Genomic DNA, 19,525 nt, shown 5'->3' with positions numbered 1-19,525 from the left:
CTCTCTCTTTAAAATGGATTCCATGTACCCTAGGTACATTTCCAATTGGGACTGGGCCACCTTATCAGACCCTGTAACTCAGGGCATAGAGGTACCCAGGGCCTACCAGGGGCTGAAGCATGTATTATGCCACCCCTGGCTGGCCTCCTAAATTTGACACAACTGGCTGCATGACAGCTGGGGCAAAGTCGTGTAATCACCCTTTGCTATAGATATAGTATACCTATATCTAACCCTAAAATGGACACACAGATTCCTATCAGTCACTCCTATGGCAGGCCTTGACAATCCTGAAGGCAGAGTGCTTGGAATCGTGTGAGATGGTGCTCTGGCATGAGCTGAGCCTGTCTGCAGCTTGCGGAACCAAGTCCTAATAGCTGTTCCATGATATCGCATACCATATACTCTTAAGTGCATTATAATCCTCGCGGTTAAATGCTATCTTTGGTATTGCTTTATCAAAACATGTCGAGTAAGGTGTCATACGAATTGGAATACTAACCCCTCGCCAATTCTGGCGACGGGGTTAGCATTCCACCCTTCTAGAGGGACACGACATGTATGTAACTGTGAACCCCGGTTAAAGTTAACCGAAGCCTCAGCTCCACAAAATGGATGCTGCCACCACAGACACGAGTCTGGCCCCCTGCAGCTGGGAGTCCTTCCAGCGAGGGGAGCCTGGACAAAGGGTTTCCTGTCAGGGGCGGTGCCAGCACCGTCCCAGACATGGTTTTGTGTATCCTGGGTAGGCAGGGCTTTTCAGGAAGGTGACTGCTGAGTGGCACCCCGGTGCTCACTACGCATAGGCCGGTCAGAACCAGTTCCAGGGGCACACCAGCCCCTGGCCTGGGGAAAGTCCGGCATGGCAGAGGGGTGTAACCACCCCCCTCCTGGTCCCACCCATAGGCAGGACCTAGTCACCGGGTCAGCCCCCTTTTTTAGTATAAAGATAGGAGCGGGCCCCCTGTTCAAATTAGATCATCTTTGGAATCAAGACACGACTTTCTGCGAAAGGACTTCAAGATTTCTTCTTCAAGATTCTCCCTGGTGGCTAAGGAGTAGTCACCCTGCATCAAGCGGGCACCATCCTAAGAACACTGCGGTCTGCTGCAAGTCCTTCTTCACGAATCCGACGACCCAGCTCGACGAGACCCGGCTTCCCTGGCACCTCTGACCTCTACTCACCTCTACAGCAAAGCTGAGAACTGTGAGTGCGACGAGACCTCGAGGGACCGACGATCGCCAAGACTGCACGACTTCTTTGCAACAAGCCCACCGTGTGCTCCACTGGTGAGTGCTTTGGGGTCCGAGAAGCCCCAACCCTGAGCAGCTCCAGCACCGAAGATCAGCCCTCCAGCATCTCCACGATCTGCGTGGGGCCCTTCTGCTTTTGCGTGCTCACCGCGCTGTGTGGCTACTAGCCGGCTGGCTTGTGGCCTTCTTCACGACGCCCGACGACATCACTGCTGCTGGTCTGGTTGCTCCAGACTGGCCCTTGCTTCCTTACAACAGAGAAGCACCCCGGACCCTCCTGGTCCACTCCAGACGCCATTTTGAGTCCACCGCGTGGGCTTGAATTTGCCAAGGCTTTGTTGCCCAATCCTGGGTCCAGCGACGCCGACAGCTTCATCCATCGTGGGACAGCTCGCTCCTCCATCCTGGTCGCCGACAACGCCTCCTGGTCCGTGAGATCTGCGAGCACAGCGTCACCCACTCACCTAGTCGAGGTGACTACCATCCGGTGCCCTCCTGGTACCCCCTGACTACTGGCTAGTAGTCTCGAACTTGGTCCCCTCTGCTTTCAGGTGTCATCTTCCTTCGATCCAGGCTTGGATCCATCGAACTTTCTTCACTGGTCGCCTGCCAGCAACTTCTTTCTTCCAGGCTCCTGGTCCGTCTACGAGGATTCCCGACGTCTTTTGAGACCTATGCAGCTGCAGCCCCTGGGCTAGGTAACTTCGGCATTTCGGTGCCCCAGCATAGCCTCACTATCCAAGGGTCAGGATCCACTTTCGTTTTCCTCCTACCAGGTCGGGTTCGCCCGAGAACACTAACTTTGTCATTACTAGCTACCATAGACTTTGTCCCGCATCACGCGTGAGAGTGCACACTCTGCACCCGAGTCCCCTAGGCCTCCTATAAGTAATCTGAAGGTTCTATAGTCAAGTCCTAGCGATTCCAAAGCCTATTAGTACTGTACTTACCTGCTAGTAATTTCGCATTCCACTTTCAGAGTATATGGTTTTCCGTGCCCCTCGGGCATTTGTATATACTGTGCTAACTTAAGTATTTTCGTAAGAGTTTTGTTTTGTGCTTAGTACCCTGTCCTCATAAAGAGTACAGGGCTGTTGTGATTCTTAATAAATATCTTGTTTATTTTCATAACACTTGTGTGGTGTCCTTTCACTTGGTATTCAAGGGGTATATGTGTGGTAAACAGCTGGCTTAACACGCCCTCTCGAGTCTTTAGCCTTAGACTGCTTGTATCCACGCTACTAGGATAGCTGGTCTATAAGGTTGACTTACAACCAGGCATCAATAAGGGTTGCTGGACTGATACATAGTGTTCACTAGAATAGTGAGCACTGCATATCAGGCCACCTTCTCACAGCCATTTCCTAAGGAAGAATGGGCAGACGGGTAACACGCTGTCCCACACACTTGCAAGACTATGTTTTGAATTAATGGTTTCAAGATCCTATCTTCTCAATGTTGTCAAATATTGTAGTACTATTTCACAACTTTGTTGTCATGTAACACCGCACCTTTAGCTGTAGCTCTCCACTGTGAAGTTTTTTAAACAATAGCTTGATTCCTATAGGAAATCTTTGGGTTGGATATTTTCGAGCTTTCTGATGAGGGTGGTGTGGAAAGTTTATATTCTTTAGTGAATTTGCCTCTATAACATCAGTATATTGTTTCTCTGAATTTAAACTGTGAGAAAGGTGGAGTATGTCTTGAGTCGGTATACCCTTTGGGAGTGGGGGCCCTCAGAGTCAGACTGTCAGCATTCTCAAGGGCAAAGCTCATATGAGAATGGATGAGGCAGCAAAATGGTGCCCTATGGTAAGCAATCTTGTTAGAACGCACCATGTGGGCGTCCACAGGGGGGTCGCAAGGGGGGGCCGTGAAGGGTGCAAGGCAGAGGGGAGAAGGGTGCAAGGTAGAGAGGAGATGAGTGCAAGGCAGAGAGGAGATGGGTTCCAGGTCTTGTGAGAAGGGTGCAAGGTAGAGAGGAGAAGGGTGTAAGGCGGAGGGGAAAAGGGTGCAAGGGAGAGGGGAGAAGGGTGTAAGGCGGAGGGGAGAAGGGTGCAAGGCAGAGAGGAGATGGGTGTAAGGCGGAGGGGAAAAGGGTGCAAGGGAGAGGGGAGAAGGGTGTAAGGCGGAGGGGAGAAGGGTGCAAGGCGGAGGGGAGAAGGGTGCAAGGCGGAGGGGAGAAGGGTGCAAGGCGGAAGGGAGAAGGGTGCAAGGCGGAGGAGAGAAGGGTGCACGGCGGACAGGAGATGGGTGCAAGGCAGAGGGGAAAAGGGTGCAAGGTAGAGAGGAGAAGGGTGCAAGGCAGAGGGGAGAAGAGTGCAAGGCAGAGGGGAGATGGGTGTAAGGCGGAGGGGAAAAGGGTGCAAGGGAGAGGGGAGAAGGGTGTAAGGCGGAGGGGAGAAGGGTGCAAGGCGGAGGGGAGAAGGGTGCAAGGCGGAGGGGAGAAGGGTGCAAGGCGGAGGGGAGAAGGGTGCAAGGCGGAGGGGAGAAGGGTGCAAGGTGGAGGGGAGAAGGGTGCAAGGCGGAGGAGAGAAGGGTGCACGGCGGACAGGAGATGGGTGCAAGGCAGAGGGGAAAAGGGTGCAAGGTAGAGAGGAGAAGGGTGCAAGGCAGAGGGGAGAAGAGTGCAAGGCGGAGAGGAGATGGGTGCAAGGTGGAGAGGAGATGGTGCAAGGCAGAGGGGAGAAGGGTGCAAGGTAGAGAGGAGAAGGGTGAAAGGCAGAGGGGAGAAGAGTGCAAGGCGGAGAGGAGATGGGTGCAAGGTGGAGAGGAGATGGTGCAAGGCAGAGGGGAGAAGGGTGCAAGGCAGAGAGGAGAAGAGTGCAAGGCTGAGGGGAGAAGGGTGCAAGGCGGAGGGGGAGAATGGTGCAAGGCAGAGGGGAGAAGGGTCCAAGGCAGAGAGGAGAAGGGTGGAGGGGAGAAGGGTGCAAGGTGGAGGGGAGAAGGGTGCAAGGCAGAGGGGAGTAGGGTGCAAGGCAGAGGGGAGATGGGTGCGAGGGGAGAAGGGTGCAAGGCAGAGAGGAGAAGGGTGCAAAGCGGAGGGGAGAAGGGGAGAAGGGTGCAAGGGGGAGGGGAGAAGGGTGCAAGGCAGAGGGGAGAAGGGTGCAAGGCAGAGAGGAGAAGGGTGCAAGGTAGAGAGGAGAAGGGTGCAAGGTAGAGTGGAGAAGGGTGCAAGGTAGAGGGGAGAACGGTGCAAGGCAGAGGGGAGAAGGGTGCAAGGTAGAGGGGAGAACGGTGCAAGGCAGAGGGGAGATGGGTGCAAGGTAGAGAGAAGATGGGTGCAAGGCAGAGGGGAGAAGGGTGTAAGGCAGAGGGGAGAAGGGTGTAAGGCAGAGAGGAGAAGGGTGCAAAGCGGAGGGGAGAAGGGTGCAAGGCAAAGGGGAGAAGGGGAGCAGGGTGTAAATGTAAAATGTAAATTGATACTTGTATAGCGCACTACTCACCCGCAAGGGTCTCAAGGCGCTTGTACGAATACCGCTGTGGAACCCATCCTGGCTTTCCCTGTGAGGCGTCCACTCCTGGGCACCCCCAAGGTGGAGGCCAGGCATCCTTAGCGTTGTGGGGGCAAGGGGAACGGGGAGAAGGCTGCAAGGGGGAGGGCGAGAAGGGTGCAAGGCAGAAGGGAGAAGGGTGCAAGGGGGATGGTGATGAAGTTAAAAATGTGCCCCCCCCTCCCCCCATGGAAATATTTCTGCCTACGCCCATGGCAACACACACTACTTTGTGAGAGAGAGTGGGAGAGAGAGTGGAGTGAGAGAGAGAGTTGAGAGTGGAGAGAGAGAGTGGAGAGAGATAGAGTGGGGAGAGAGTGGAGAGAGACAGTGGAGAGAGAGACAGTGGAGAGAGAGTGGAGAGAGAGAGTGTAGGGAGACAGTGGAGAGAGTGGAGAGGGAGAGAGAGGAAAGAGAGAGTAGAGAGAGAGTGGAGAGGTGGCGAGAGAGTAGAAAGAGTGAGGGAGAGAGTGGAGAGAGGGTGGAGAGAGTAGAGAGAGACAGTGGAGAGAGAGAGTGGAGGGAGAGAGAGAGTGAATAGAGAGTGGAGAGAGAGTGGAGAGATAGAGTGGAGGGAGACAGTGGAGAGAGAGAATAGAGAGTGGAGAGAGTGGAGGGAGACAGTGGAGAGAGAGTGGAGAGAGAGAGAGGGAGAGAGGGAGAGTGAGAGAGTGGAGAGAGAATAGAGAGAGAGAAAGTGGAGAGAGAGACAGTGGAGAGAGAGTAGAGATAGAATTGACAGAGTTGAGAGAGAGAATGGAGAGAGAGAGAGTGGAGAGAGAGTAGAGACTGACTGACTCAGAGACTGAAGACTGACTCACTGACTGAGAGACTGACTGGCTGAGAAACTGACAGAGAGAGAGAGAGAGAGAGAGAGAGAGAGAGAGAGAGAGAGAGAGAGAGACAGAGAGAGAGAGACTGACTGACAGAAAGAGAGAGAGACTGGCAGACTGACTGACTGACAGACTGACTGACAGAGAGACTGACTGAGAGAGACTGACTGACAGAGACTGAATGAGAGAGAGAGAGAGAGAGAGAGAGACTGACTGACAGAGAGAGAGACTGACTCACTGGGAGAGACTGTGATGGAATTGGGGTCACGGTGTGTATGAAGCTATGCAATGCCTCTTAAGCTTGCTATTGTCTACTAATAAAAATGTAATATCAAAATTTGCTCTTTGTAGTTACATCTGCTTTTGAAATACTGCATTGTCGCATTGTCTAATGTTTTAAAACGGAAATGAAAAGGAGTAGTGGAAGCACTTTTGTCAAAACTGAACGATGAGTGGGCCCGATGTTGTATATCATGACAGGAGTCTGCCTCAGGAAACCCACCTAGAATTAGGCAAACTTCCCCGGCGTACTGATGGCAGGGACCCTGTAATGAATGAACCACCACCTATGATAGCCTGCTGGCAGACTAAGCCCAACCTTTGACTCCACCATCCAGTGTTACTTATAACGGCTGGATTAGTTACAGTGGTGTAACAATAGCCCCGCATCCCCCGCAGTATGGCGGGTCGCTGGCCTGAGAGCTCTAGACCGGCACGGAGGATGGGAGGGGGGCCCCCTCCATGTAGTTTGCAGGGGGGCCCCCTTAAGTTTCGTTACGCCACTGTCTTCAGTCATGTGTGCATACAACAATAGTGCCTGTCTAAGATGTAAGCTGGGTGCCATTGTAGAAGGAAGTACCAGGAGTGTACCTCTGGAGAGACAGGGCTGCGCAATATATAGCATCATAGACGGTTTCTTTATTTGCTCCATTGCAAAGAAGGAGAAGATGCAGTTGTGTTTGTGATATTTGCAGTCGGGATTAGACAGTGGTTTTCGTGGAGTAGGTTTATGGATGTTAGAATAATGTCCCTCATTTTCAGTGGAAGAATGGTGCTGCCAACATAGCGTAGTTCACATTAACACTTTAAGATGTATAAAATGTAATGTTGTGCAATCAAGCTATTCTCTTATTTTGTATTTAGCTCTTCTTTTGTCATTAATTTTTTTTTGTTACTAAGTTTACAAATAGAGAAGTTGTGGCAGATACTGAATCCACCTTTTTCTCGTTGGTCTATGTATAAAAAGGTTTTGGCCATTCCAAAGCTTAACTGTGGTCTTTGGTGTATGGTAAAGCGAGGAGTCATGCAGATGTAGCAACAGTGCCTTTGCAGTGGTTTCCTTATTAAGTTGTGGCCCTCATTAGAATATGTGACAAATCTTAGAGGAGAAAGCTCTGTTTCTTCCTTAGTCTGTCTGTATTCTAGGACGGTGAGTCTATTTTCTTTTCTGCTGATCTCCTGTGTTTTAACTGTGTGGCAATTGTACCCTTGCTAGGTTAGGCGAGTAATCAGTTCCTGTTTTTAACATAGTCCTCTTCTTCGCTACAGTTTCCCCTAATGTGTAACACTTCTCTTTTATGGATGTTGACAACAGTAGGTTTAGGGTAGCAGGAGACAGCAAGAGTTCTTCTCAGGTTTTCTCTGGTACAGATTGTCGAGTCCAAGACAGAAATTCTGTTTTTGGAGATATGACACGTACATTTAAATTGCAGTCATTCTGGTTCATTGTTTCAATAAATTGTTGAAAAATGATTTAGCTACATTGTCACTTTACCAAAATACAATCAATATATCTCAATTACACAATGATGTATTTTGCATACACGTCTAATTGGTCATCCCAGGGAAAGATTCTTTCCACTTGTCCCATAAAGAGGCAGAAGTATGTCAGTGCAAATTTGGCACCCACTCCAGTACCTGAAGTTTGCATGCAGATGTCCTTGGTAACCCCTTAACTGCTGCCCCCGCCTTCTTTCAGGTGCTGAGCCCTTTTTTGGCTATTTGCAGTAGTACACACTTAGAGCTCCATACATTTGTTTCCACATAAAGTATCTACACAAGAGAAATGTATCAAACCAAGCAAGATCAATGGCTGAAGCCCTTGGGATGGGACTCCCATTGACCTCGGATTGATCCATTACGGTCACGGGCACTAGACCCAGCCACACAGGTGGCACAATATTTTTATAATATATAGGCCCAGATCTCTGTACTGGTGTGAATGTATCACATTGTTCTGCATGCTGTCCATCAATTGTTCATTTTCCATTAGTCACCCCGAGTGGGATTAGAGCTGCTCAGACGTTGGTGCCGTGCTTTTCATGTTACTGGATTCAAGATAGCCTGGCTGATAAAGAGTGAAACCCTGAAACCGGTCCTAGGATGCTTGTTTCCAGTCCAGGGAGGACTGTTCCCATAGGGAGCTGGGTCAAGACTGATTTGCATATAGCTGTGTTAAAACTGGAATGGCAATGGGAGGGAAAAAACGATGGATTTTGACCCAGATCTCTGTACGGGGTGTATGTATGACATTGTTCTACATTCCGTCCATCAATTGTTCTTTTTGCATTTGTCACCTCGAGTGGGATGGGTATGCCCAGACGTGGGTCCCATGCTCTCCATGTCACTGCATTCAAGCTAGCCTGGCTGATAAGGGGGGAAATCCTTAAACCGGTCCTAGGATGCTTGTTTCCATTCCAGGGAGGACCTGGCCTGGCAGTTTGGGCTAGAATGTTCCCAAAGGGAGCACGAATATTCCCAAAGGGAGCAGGGTCAAGACTAATTTGCATTTGGCTGGGTTCACACTGGAATGGCATGGGGAGTAAAACAACTATGGATTCAGGCCCAGATCTCTGTACTTGGGTGAATGTATGACATTGTTCTGCATTCTGTCCATCAATTGTTCTTTTTGCAATATTTTTTATAGGCATAGGTGGGGTAACGCTGGGTGGTAAAAATTTTGTGTATTCCTGAAGTTTTCATCACAGAACTGTATAGAAAATGTGTGATTTCCGGCAACGTTTGTGGTTTGCAGGCATTGTGTGTAAGAAAACCTCATGGAACCCACGCAAGGCCCACCACCCTGGAATCCCCTGGTTGTCTAGTTTAAAAAAATTTCGAGGTTCATAGGTTTCCATGGGTAGTGGGCGAGCATGGCCCCATATCTCACAGCTAGTCCAATTGCTGATTTCTCCACATAGCGCTTTGGGCCTTTTGTGTCAAGGTCTCTTGGCCCACCCACACAAGTGAGGTAACATTTTTATCAGGAGACTTGGGGAATGCTGGGTGGTAGGACATTTGTGACTCCCTGGAGATTCCAGACGTTTTCCTCACAGAAATGTGAGGGAAAGATGTGTTTTTAGTCAAAGTTTGAGGTTAGTACGACATTGTGGTTACAATATGTGGTGGGATTCACATGAAGTATACCACCCTGGACACTAGCGGGTGTCTAGTTTTCAGAACTGTCTGGGTCTGGTAGGTTTTCCCAGGTGGTAGCCTAACCAAGCCCAAAACGTGCTGCCATTCACCATTGTAAGTGGGAAGATGTTAGGAATTAGCCACTCACACGGCCCATACGTAAAAACAAAATCCAAAAGAATCAAATGTACTCTCACTTACCATCGGGATGGAATGTTTTAGTCTGCGAGAGAGCAGAAAGTCTGTTGAGGCTTTGGGTGTGAAGGTGGGGCTTGATGTTATGATTAGCCACACCCACTCCATTATTTTATGAAAAATATATATTCCTTCCATACAGTGGGCTTTCTGCACCCCCAGGGGCAAACCTCCTGTCTGTCCCTGGGAGGGCAAAATGACTGGTTTGTCCAGTAGGAAAGTGACCCTCTTGCAAGGATACCCCTCACTTTTTGCCTGTTATCTGATGCATTTTGACTCGATGTGACCTATGTCCCTGGCAATTAGATCCCAGGTTCTGTGTTCGTTCCCAAAACTGTACCTTTGTACCCACAATTGGTATATCTCTGGCCACAGGTAAGCCCCTTGTAAAAAGTACCATGGGTACCAACGGCACTGTGACCAGGGAAGGCCTCTAAGGGCTGCAGCACCTATTGTGCCACCCTTAGCGACCCTGTACCCTAAAACCCGCACACTGCCATTACAGGCTGCGTGTTTTGGTGCAGCGAAAAGTGAAGAGTCGACATGGCACACATCCCTGTGTGACATGCCTGCAACCCACTGCCTGGGGCCTAGATAAGTCACCCTTCTAGCAGGGTGCACTTGCCCCCAGGTGAGGGTACAGTTGCATAAGCACTTCTACCCCTACAGTGTCAAAGTTCATTCTTAGACATTGTAAGTGCAGTGTTGGTTTATGGGTAATAACAACTAATGATAAAGAAGGTAAGTAAAGAAATTTAATTTTATTTATGTCCTCCTATTTGTACAGACAAACTTAAATGTTGACTGAAGACAAAACAATTCTTATTTTCTTTCTTTGTTTCTTAGGTTATGGAGGAGTTTGTGGTGCGGTTCCGGGATGCCCTTGGAAGAAGAAAAGAATATGCCACAGTAAGGTACTTTACCAATCTTAAAGTGAAGCTCCAAATTGCCTCACTTCTTATCAGTGCTGAATGTGAATAACAAAAAAAAAAAAAAAAACTAGTTTAGATAGTGGCGTTTGACAATCACGCACTTAAGGCATGCACTGAAGGAAAAAAAGAAAGCCAGACCAGAGCAAACTTCTCAGCACATTAAACCCACACTGATACCAGAGTGGGATTTAATGAAAAATGCACACAGAGGGCATCTTAGAGATGCCCCCTGAAAAACGATCTGCCCTGGTGTGGTTCCTGAATGGATGGGTGCCATTTGCCATCACCAGACAGGCTTCTGGACCCCTGCGTAGAGAGCCTCCGCTCTCTGGGTTCAGAAACAAAGCCCATCCTGGGCAGAGGTGTAATGCCTCCTCCCCCAGCAATGGCTAGATCAATGAAGAGGAAGCTTCAAAGGGCTGCCGCCCTGTCCCGACTTCGACCTGACTACAGCAGAAACCCCTGCGTAGCCAGCAGCCCACCAGAACCTGAAGAACCTGCCCTACACTCAACTTATAAGGCTCGGTCTCCTGTGATCACCGGATTTGCTCAAGCAAGGACTTCCAACATAGAACCCGGATCCAGACGACTCTGCACCACTCTCACTCAACACCCATGGCCTGAGTTCGAGTGGCTCAACACCATGAGGAGGTCTCCCCAGCAATCCTGACCTGGGTTCTGGTGATCACCGACCTCCCTCAAGCTTCAAGCCGATGCCTGAAGCCTCAACCAGAAGGGTTCCGTGACCGGCACGTTCAGCCCCTCCTCACAATCAGCTACAGAGAGCAACATGTTGCTTAGGGAAATCTGGGGCTAGTGCAGAGTTTTTCTTTTTTCAATTAGCAAACATGTGTGTTGTGAGAGCTGTAGTTTTCTGTGTAATGGGGCGGACAGGTAAACGAGGATTAGTTAAAGGATAGTGTGATCAGGCGCCTCGAATTTGTTAGACGTCTGGTTTTTCACCTTCTGTTCCAGCACAAATAAGCAGATGTCCTGGTTTTCAGAGAGGGAACAACTGAACATAGAAGGAAGCTAATCTGCATGTGCTCCATTGCAGGATTTCTGAGCATCCTTTGTCATAAATCAATATAATTAACATAGATGATACTATTTGTAAAAGCTGCATTTTATTACCACTAGTGCTGGACTGTGTTTTCTATGCTGAGGGACGCTGTTAATTCAGTCAATCTTTGCCCCTCGATTGATGCAACTTAGTAGTCCTACTTCTACGTTTGTGGAATGTTTAGGTTTTTGGATTTCAAAATCTGACCTAGTGTATAAAGTTGTGCCCCAGCGGCAGGGAATCACCTGGTAGCCAAACCCACAAATCTCTTCTAGTACTCCCTTGGACTACCTATTTGTCTATCTGCAGTATTCCAGGATTCATGCTATCTCCAGCCCCTCAAGTATCAGTAGCAATATGCATAACAATAGAATAGCAACAAGTGACCTCAAAGTGTAGGAAGTCTACCTGGATGGCTGCCGAATTCCGTACAGTACAACCCATTAGGTCAAGAAAATATGGAATATTTTGGTATAAAGGTGGGGATAACGGATGAGGTTTTAGGTTATGGTCAGGCTTTTACAGTAGAGAAAGTCCTTGGGGTGGTTGTGAATCGTGGTGTGCAGGATGAAGGGAGATTATGACTGGTTGAAAAAGGCAAGAAGGGAACTGGGGACAGAGTTGTATAGAAGGAAATGGGAGGGGGGAAGTGGTCTAGTGACGTGGGGCGGGGTAGTACCTGTAGGCACGGTATGATGAAGCCTTTGTTGCTCGGGGGTCCATTTAGCAGCGCTGATGGTAATGTTAAATAAGTCCATGGCATGGTTGCATGAAGAAATGAGTGATCCAGTTGGGAAAGGGATGAAAAACTGCAACGTTGGGTGTTTGAGCAGATGCAGGGATAAGTAAAGATAGCAGGCTGGACTGGCAAGAGAGGGGTCAGGGAAACCGGCATGGGCTGGAGGGAGTCAGAGTTGGAGGAGAAGGGGTCAGTTGTTGGAAGACCCCCACCCCCAAAAAACACATGGGTAAGTTCAAATAACCAGTGCCACTGGAATTATGCGGCAGGGAAGGGCCAAATTATGCGGCATGGCTGAGTAAATTATGCAGTAAGAAAAGGCAAATTATGCGTATTATGTGGCACATTTTGTGATTGTATTCATTATTTCGTCATTTTTAAACTTGTTAAGACTATCTGGGCATTAGTTGCAACTCATTAGTACCAGTTTAACACCCAAACACAGCAATAAACTAGAGAAAGGTGACCAGTAACCTTTGCTAAGGGCCTTCCACTGCCTGGCAACATGAATCGCTGGGTTTTAAGTCAATTCTGAACTGTTTGAGCTAGAAACTACATTTGTTTTTAATTAAAATCTGCAGATTGTGCATCAGATGATAGATTATATGGGAAATGGGGCAAACGTATAACTATGTGAAAATCTTCGCGGCTGTACAATCAAATAAATCAGTGGACCTGCAAATTACCCCTAAAGAGCAGGCAAGATAAGAGTGGCAGCAGAAGGCAGGCAAAGGTAGGTTAGTAGATAAGGGATATGGAAAATAGGTTGGGTGGACAATGGAGGCATCGGCTCAGTACATGGACCTGAAACCTGGGCAACTGGTGCAGTGGAAGGGGAACCCGGGTCTGATAGGGAGAAAGGCAGACGGGGAAGGCGAGGAGGCAGGAGGGCGGATGAAAGGCAGGAAAAAGCAAAGGATGAGGGGATGGCGGCAGATGGGAAAGGCAAGGAATACGGATTCAACGGGGACCATGCAAGTAAAATGGAAAAAAAAGAAGTTGGCAGGGGATACAAGATGAGAGGTTGAGTAGCTGAGGATGGGGAACATCACAGGGAGCAAAAGAGGATAGTGAGGTACAGGAGTAATACCTCAGAATTAAAAAGCTGCTTGGTGATGAGGGTGTGTGGAATCAGCAGGAACAGGAGCCAGGCTGTGGAAGAAGAGATTGGTGATGAGGTTAGGAGGAAAAGGGGAATCAGCCAGGAGTAGTACTAGGCAGCAAGATGGAGGCAGGGAAGAGGAAAGGATATAAGAGGAAGAGGGAACAGGTAGCATGAAGGAGAGGCTGCAGATGCATGTGGCAGCCTTGGAAGGTACAAAGAGCAGGGAGTCCCTAAGCAATGATTGGAATGTGCAGGATGGAGGAAATGCCAATGTTCAGGAGTAGTAAACATGGTGAGGAATGGCTTGGTGATGCAGCAGGGCAAGATCAGTTTGCTGAGGCATGAGGAGCTTGGCTAGGAAGAGGAGGCACTTACTACGAATTAGTCTGGCAAGCACAGTTTACTGGGCAGGCAAGTTGCTAAAGAGCTGAGGGAGAAAGTAGTGAGATTGGAGTATTTTTTCAAGTTAGACTTGTTGCCAGGGAAAGGCCAGCTGAAAACTTACCCACAAGTGGCCAACACCTGGGTGGGCCCTCAGACCAACCTCTGAGGCGCACACTAGCAAGATCCAGATTGAACTGGCGCAGGTTCCTTGCTCATGTTGCCACTGGATTCAAGCTAGTGTGGCTCAGTAGGGGTGTTACCCCGAAACTGGTCCTAGGATGCTTGTTTTCAGTCCACGGAAGACTTGGCTTGGCAGTTCGGGCTTGACTGTTCCCGTAAGGAACAAGGTCAAGACTGAAATGCACATGGTTAGGTCTGAACTGGGGTGGCAAAGTGAGCTAAAGACCGATGTTAGATTCAACCCAGATCTGTGACTGGGGATGAGTGTCTGAAAAGTTTCAGCATTCCCTCCATCATCTCCTTGTGTTTGCCTAGCATTCAGTATCATGGCTGCAAAATTTGTGGAAGGAATTGTCATTTTTGAAAAAGGACTTATCCTCTTATCAGTGACAGATCCTGAAACCGCATGACAGGCACAATGGTGATACCTGGTATTACTACGATCAGGAATTTAAGTTGCATAAAACAGGAGACTCCCGAGACCCAGTGGGTCAAGATAAACGTCAATATCACAAGTGAGGCCTGGGATAGGCTGGTTAGCCAGCACTTTGGGATTGGCTGCTCAGGTGGAGGGGCACAATATTATCACAGGGGGAACCCATTAAACCAACTAGGCATCTGGGAATTAAACTTGACTCAATAAAATGATGCCTACGGTAGTATTTTCAATGAAGATTAGACTAGAACAGATACCGAAAATTATATGTCCTGTGTTTTTTTTTAAATAACACTCCTTTGACTCAATCTCCAAATTGACTTTGTATTCACTCATCTAGTCGCTATCTAGACAATTCAATAATTCCAACAAACAAAAAAGTGATTTACATCACTTTTTTAGTAAATCATGTCTTTTTTCATACGGAAAATTAATTTTCACTATTTATAAATCTTTTTTGACTTGTTTTCTTTTTCATACACATATATACATATTCATCACATTTGACATGTAAATATACACAATATTTACAATATAAACAAACATACCAGAACAACAAAACTATTTCCTGAACAGTTTTTTTAGTTCAAATGCCCATTTATTTGTACAAGGAAATCTATGGTCCCCAATTATACGACCTTATTCCTTTATCTTGGTCACCACATCCAATTTTAGTGGAGCCTGGGAAGCAACCAATAGCTTTACACTTCCTTTTTTCAAGGCTCACAAAACATCTTTTCAATCCAATTTCAACATTTTTGGTGGTGTCAGAATAAACAACAGTCGACGCGTTTCAGCCTATAATATTCAGGCCTCTTCAGGACTTTGGGCAAAGAATATACATTTACTAATGCAGTCAAAATCGTTGTCCCAATAATTCGGCAAATCTCGCAAATGCGGGGGCTTTTAAATGAAGGCAAGCACCCCTACCCGGAGTATCTCACGAAAATACTCTTTCAACGCGAACCCTTCACGGGGAGCCCAATTAATCCACGGTTTCCACACAGATCCACGCTACCCCGAAAAAACACACACACTGGTGGTCGTTTCGCAAACACGGGCATAAATCCCAATTTAAATGCATGAGCGTGCAGTTCATGCTGCGGCATAAAAAACAGAGGAGCACAGCAAGAAAGGATGCAGTAGTTCTCAAGAAATAGCAACGCTTGCTGGTTGTACGATGGAGGATTCAGAAAATCTGAGAAGGGTTACAAGTATGTTCATGAGTGTTGCTAGTGTAGTGGAGGGCACCCAAATTTGAAGTGTATGGAGATGAAAGGGGACAAGTACCCACTGGCACACCAAATACGACAGAAAGGACACCTCTTTCAATGGGGGAATTAAGGAAACTGAAGGCTCTACTCTTTCAATAGATCAAACCTGTCGCTCTAGCTGGTTCATGGTACTGTTGTTGTGTCTTTTCTTTCTACTTTTGTCTATCCCTTGCGCTGGGAAACCCCCTGCGGGTAGCTGTTGCGCGTTATAAGTTCAAATAAATGAAATAAATAAATAAATAAGGAATTCGCGAAGAAGTGAAGTAATAGAAGGTGATGCCGGGAGGGGCAATTGACTTCCAACACTGATGGTGATCCACCAGCTAAGAGAAAGGGGTTCACTTCTTAAGGGGCCCAAGGAAAATGCATGGGGTAACAACTTGAAATCAGCTAAGGACATGCCAGAGGCACTGATGGGAAAAATGCAAAAGGGGTGTTGTTTGGGGAGTGTAGCAGGTTCATTTTCTATTCCCCCATTGCAGAGATTAAAAAGGTTTCACCTTCGGGTCTAGTGCCAGAGCAGGAGAGGAGGGAACTCGAGACAATGCAGCATTTTTCGTTCCCAGACAGCAACTCCATTAACCATGAGTTTGACAGGGAATCGTGCTCAGAATCATATGCTTTGCTTGACCGTGCAGAGGATCTAGAGGGAGGGATGGGCAAGGTGGCATTGTTGGGCAAAGCAGATATCAAACTGGTCTGTAGATTACAGCTGGTTCATCTGGAAAGCTTCCCACTATTGGAGTTTGCATAGGAAGGGGTATTCTTCTTTCGTAAATGTTTGCCAATGCACTGCGAGATCTCTTCTGCCTACTTTGTTAGGCATCTCTGAGAGTGGAGGTGCAAGCATGAGAGTGGCTTGCAGGAAGTCATGCACTATTTGGAAGACGTCTCGTTTGTTTGTCAGGAGGCTGGAGGCATTTCGGGCCTTTGAAAAGCTGACAAGGCAGCAGGGAGTTTCACAGCAGCAGAGAAGAACAATGGCCCAGTTATCTGCCTCTCCTGCTTGGTTACTGAACTGGACACAGTGGGGCAAGAATTCTGCTTACCTAGAGTGGAAATGGAAGCATTCATAGCGAGGGGTCGGAAGTTGCTTGCTACAGCAGTTGCAATCCCTTCTTGACCAACTGAGCTTTGCAAATGGGGTGATACTTTTAGACTGCTTGTTTTCCAGGCGGCTGGCCAGAGCTAAGGTGGATCGGAAACATTTCACAAAGCTCGGCAAAAAGATGTAAAGTGTGAACCCAGGATCTGTACTGAATTTCTGGAATAGATGTCAGCTGGGAGAGGTCAGGCAGTGTCTAAAGGTGTCTTGAGAGCTTTACAGGGATACAGCTGATAGTTTGGGATTTGGAGCTTTCTTGAGTGGCTGGTGTTGTACAGTGGAATGGCCTAAGGTATGAGGCAGGTTGAACGTAAAAAGATGCACTAATTGGGACGGGTCAAAACTGAGTGAGGTGTACAGCTTGTGAAAAAGTAAGTCAGAGGCGTATAAGAGAGATGTGCATTAATTGTGAAATGCAGGATGCTGGTGAACTTGAGTGAGGTGCACCAGCTGTGGTTCTCACCTGATAGCAGTGAACTAGTTGTGACCCCAGGACTCCCGCTCAGTTGAGCAAGGACTGCTCGTTTTAACAATCTGAGGTTTAAATTTGAAGGGATGAGTTAACTGTGATGTTCTGGCAGGCATAAGTAAGGAGCCTGGTTGTTAATCTCTGGACTAAGACTATGATTTAAAGGAAGTACATCAGATGCAGCCCATCGTGGTCTGCTCACGCCTTACCTCCTGCTGAGGATTCCAGATTACATGCTTCACATCCTGTGTGTGGGAGTTCAGGACACTGACACACTCGTATTCATCGTCCTCATCCACTGAAAAAGAGAAGAAAGCAGAGATCAGAGGGGGCAGGGCACAGATCAGAGAGAAAGAATGTGGTATATGGGACTGCCTGTGAATATATATATATATATATATATATATATATATATATATATATATATATATATATATATATATATATATATATATATATATATATGCAAATACCAAAGTTTCCTTCTTCGCTTGCTCTGCGCTCGGGACCCACGCCTCCACGCCAACAAAGGAAAGGAACGGACCACAGGAATCAGCAAATGTAGTTTATTAGTCTCCCACAGAACCATCAGCGACGCGTTTCGAGTACAAGTACCCTTGTTCACGCTGCCGTGATATATATATATATATATATATGTCAGGGTTTGGCTTGAAAACAGGCCACACCTTTCTTTGGGTACCAGAAACCTTTCTTGCTAACATTTACATGAATGTGGGCAAATATTAGTGTCTTGAAACCTGTGCGTTTGAAAGAAAGCAGACCCGATTGCAGAGAGCCTTAAAGTGCAAGAGCAAAGAAAGTGTTCGTGTCTGATGATTTAGCTGTGAATGCTATCTACTGATATACACCATCAACAAGTCTCAGAAGAGCAGAGTTTTATAAACGCCTGTAGACGCCAAACCTCAAATGGTAAATGTAAGTGCTCGAGTGTAGGTGTGGGGTTCTGTGCAGAGCTTATCTGTATATATCGACTGGATTCGCAGAAGAGAGGTCTCCACCTAATGGACACAAGCCTTTTCTAGATTTGGCTTAACAAATGTTGCTAGCAGCATTTATTCATGACACATCCTTTTGGCGATAGAAGGACAGCAAGAAAAGACTGATGAGTTATTTGCAAGTGCAGGCTTTGGGAACAGCTAAGCAAGAGAGCTATGGAAGTGTCACAAGCCTCAGCAATGGAGTTCAGCTGTTGCATCGGGGTAACGTGGACGCTACTCTTTTCACTCGGGACGGTGATATTGTTAATTCTAAAGTTCTGTTTGTTAGAACAGCCTGTGTGAAGCCATAATTATTCACGGTACCCACTGCCTGTACTCTGCAGGGACATTTAAACACAGGTTAATGAAGACATTTAATAGATCAGCAGAGTAAAAGAATGGTTCCAGGAAGCTTAGTTAATCAACTCTAGCTGCAAAAATAAGAAACTGAAAAATGTGAAATTGTCAGCTTCATAAATACCGAATGTATATTCTGTGTAGTATTTTAAACCTAGGAGGCATAATAGGGCCATCCTATGAATGTCACAATATGCCTCAGAACCCCACCTGGCATCTTCAAACAAAGCCAAATGTCTATAGTTGATGATTGTTAGAGATGCAGGACTTGGTAAAGAGAACTGGTTTATTTTCTCTACGCTGGATAACCCATTTAACGCTTGCATACTACTGTTACCAGATCACTTTATTTAAACCGAGCAGCAAGTTTTGGTAGAACACTTTAATTCAACAAATCAATGCATTCTCAACTACACCACTGCACTTGTTAGTGATTTTAAAGGGAAAAGTCAGGCAGAAGGTTATGTTATGTTAATTTATACCTGTACATACCTGTACACACATGTACACTTAATGATTTCAAACCCTTTAAGGGGTATTAAAGGCAGCATCGGGCACAACAGAGAAATAGACCATAAAACTAGTAAATATCCAGATCTTTACAGCTTTCCAGAAAAGGAGTAGGTCCTGACTGTTTCGGACAGGGTGGAAAAGTATTCAACAAAGTGGCAGTGAGATAACAAAGAAATGGGCCTCCCAAATCGCTGGCACACAAAAGCAGGAATCCATCAGCAAATTCACATTCTGGAAGCGAGGGTCACGAGAGTAAGAATAAAGACTGTTTCAAACGAGAGGGACAGAACTCAGGACAAACCAGGTAAAAAAAACTTGAATTGTACTCTGACCAAAACAACAAAGAACAACGGTGTGGCATGACAGAACCTGGAAGGCAGAGTCATTGTTCTGGTTATAGCCTATCGAATGAACTGTAGTATTTTACGTGAGCTCTTGTGACTGCCAAATATAGGGCGTTTGCATAATCGAGTATTAAACAGACAACAGCAGCAACTGCTGATTTCCTCCTATTAGGATTAAAGTAAGAAAGGATGTTCTCCAATCTTTCGAGCTAGGAGAAGCAGACCAAGGTAATGATACTGACTAGAAATACTAGCTGATAGTCAATATCAAAGGTAAAGCCTACATTTTTAATGCATAACTTACGTTTTATTAGCATTCAGTTTGAATGACTGGGAGGCCATCCCCGAGCGCCCTTCTCTCATACATTATCCATAGAAGTCCAGATACTCAGAGCCATCAATGTATAAGAGGATCTGGGTATCCACAGCATAC

At 47.0% G+C, this 19,525-nt stretch overlaps 1 protein-coding gene across 2 annotated transcripts in view; it reads right to left on the bottom strand.

Moving 5' to 3' along the window:
- CIAO1 (cytosolic iron-sulfur assembly component 1) overlaps positions 1 to 19,525 on the bottom strand; it is a 153,396-nt gene that overhangs the window by 36,987 nt on the left and 96,884 nt on the right. For both annotated transcript variants that reach the window (XM_086943333.1, XM_086943334.1), the window contains exon 5: positions 17,090 to 17,178. In XM_086943333.1, coding sequence (XP_086799459.1) covers positions 17,090 to 17,178 — 89 coding nt within the window. The remainder of the gene's footprint in view (positions 1 to 17,089; positions 17,179 to 19,525) is intronic.

This window comes from Lissotriton vulgaris, chromosome 11, assembly GCF_964263255.1.
Source record: "Lissotriton vulgaris chromosome 11, aLisVul1.2, whole genome shotgun sequence".
Lineage (NCBI taxonomy): Eukaryota > Metazoa > Chordata > Amphibia > Caudata > Salamandridae > Lissotriton > Lissotriton vulgaris.
Note: the sequence above shows the minus strand (reverse complement) of the source record. Positions and strands in the feature narration are given on the sequence as shown.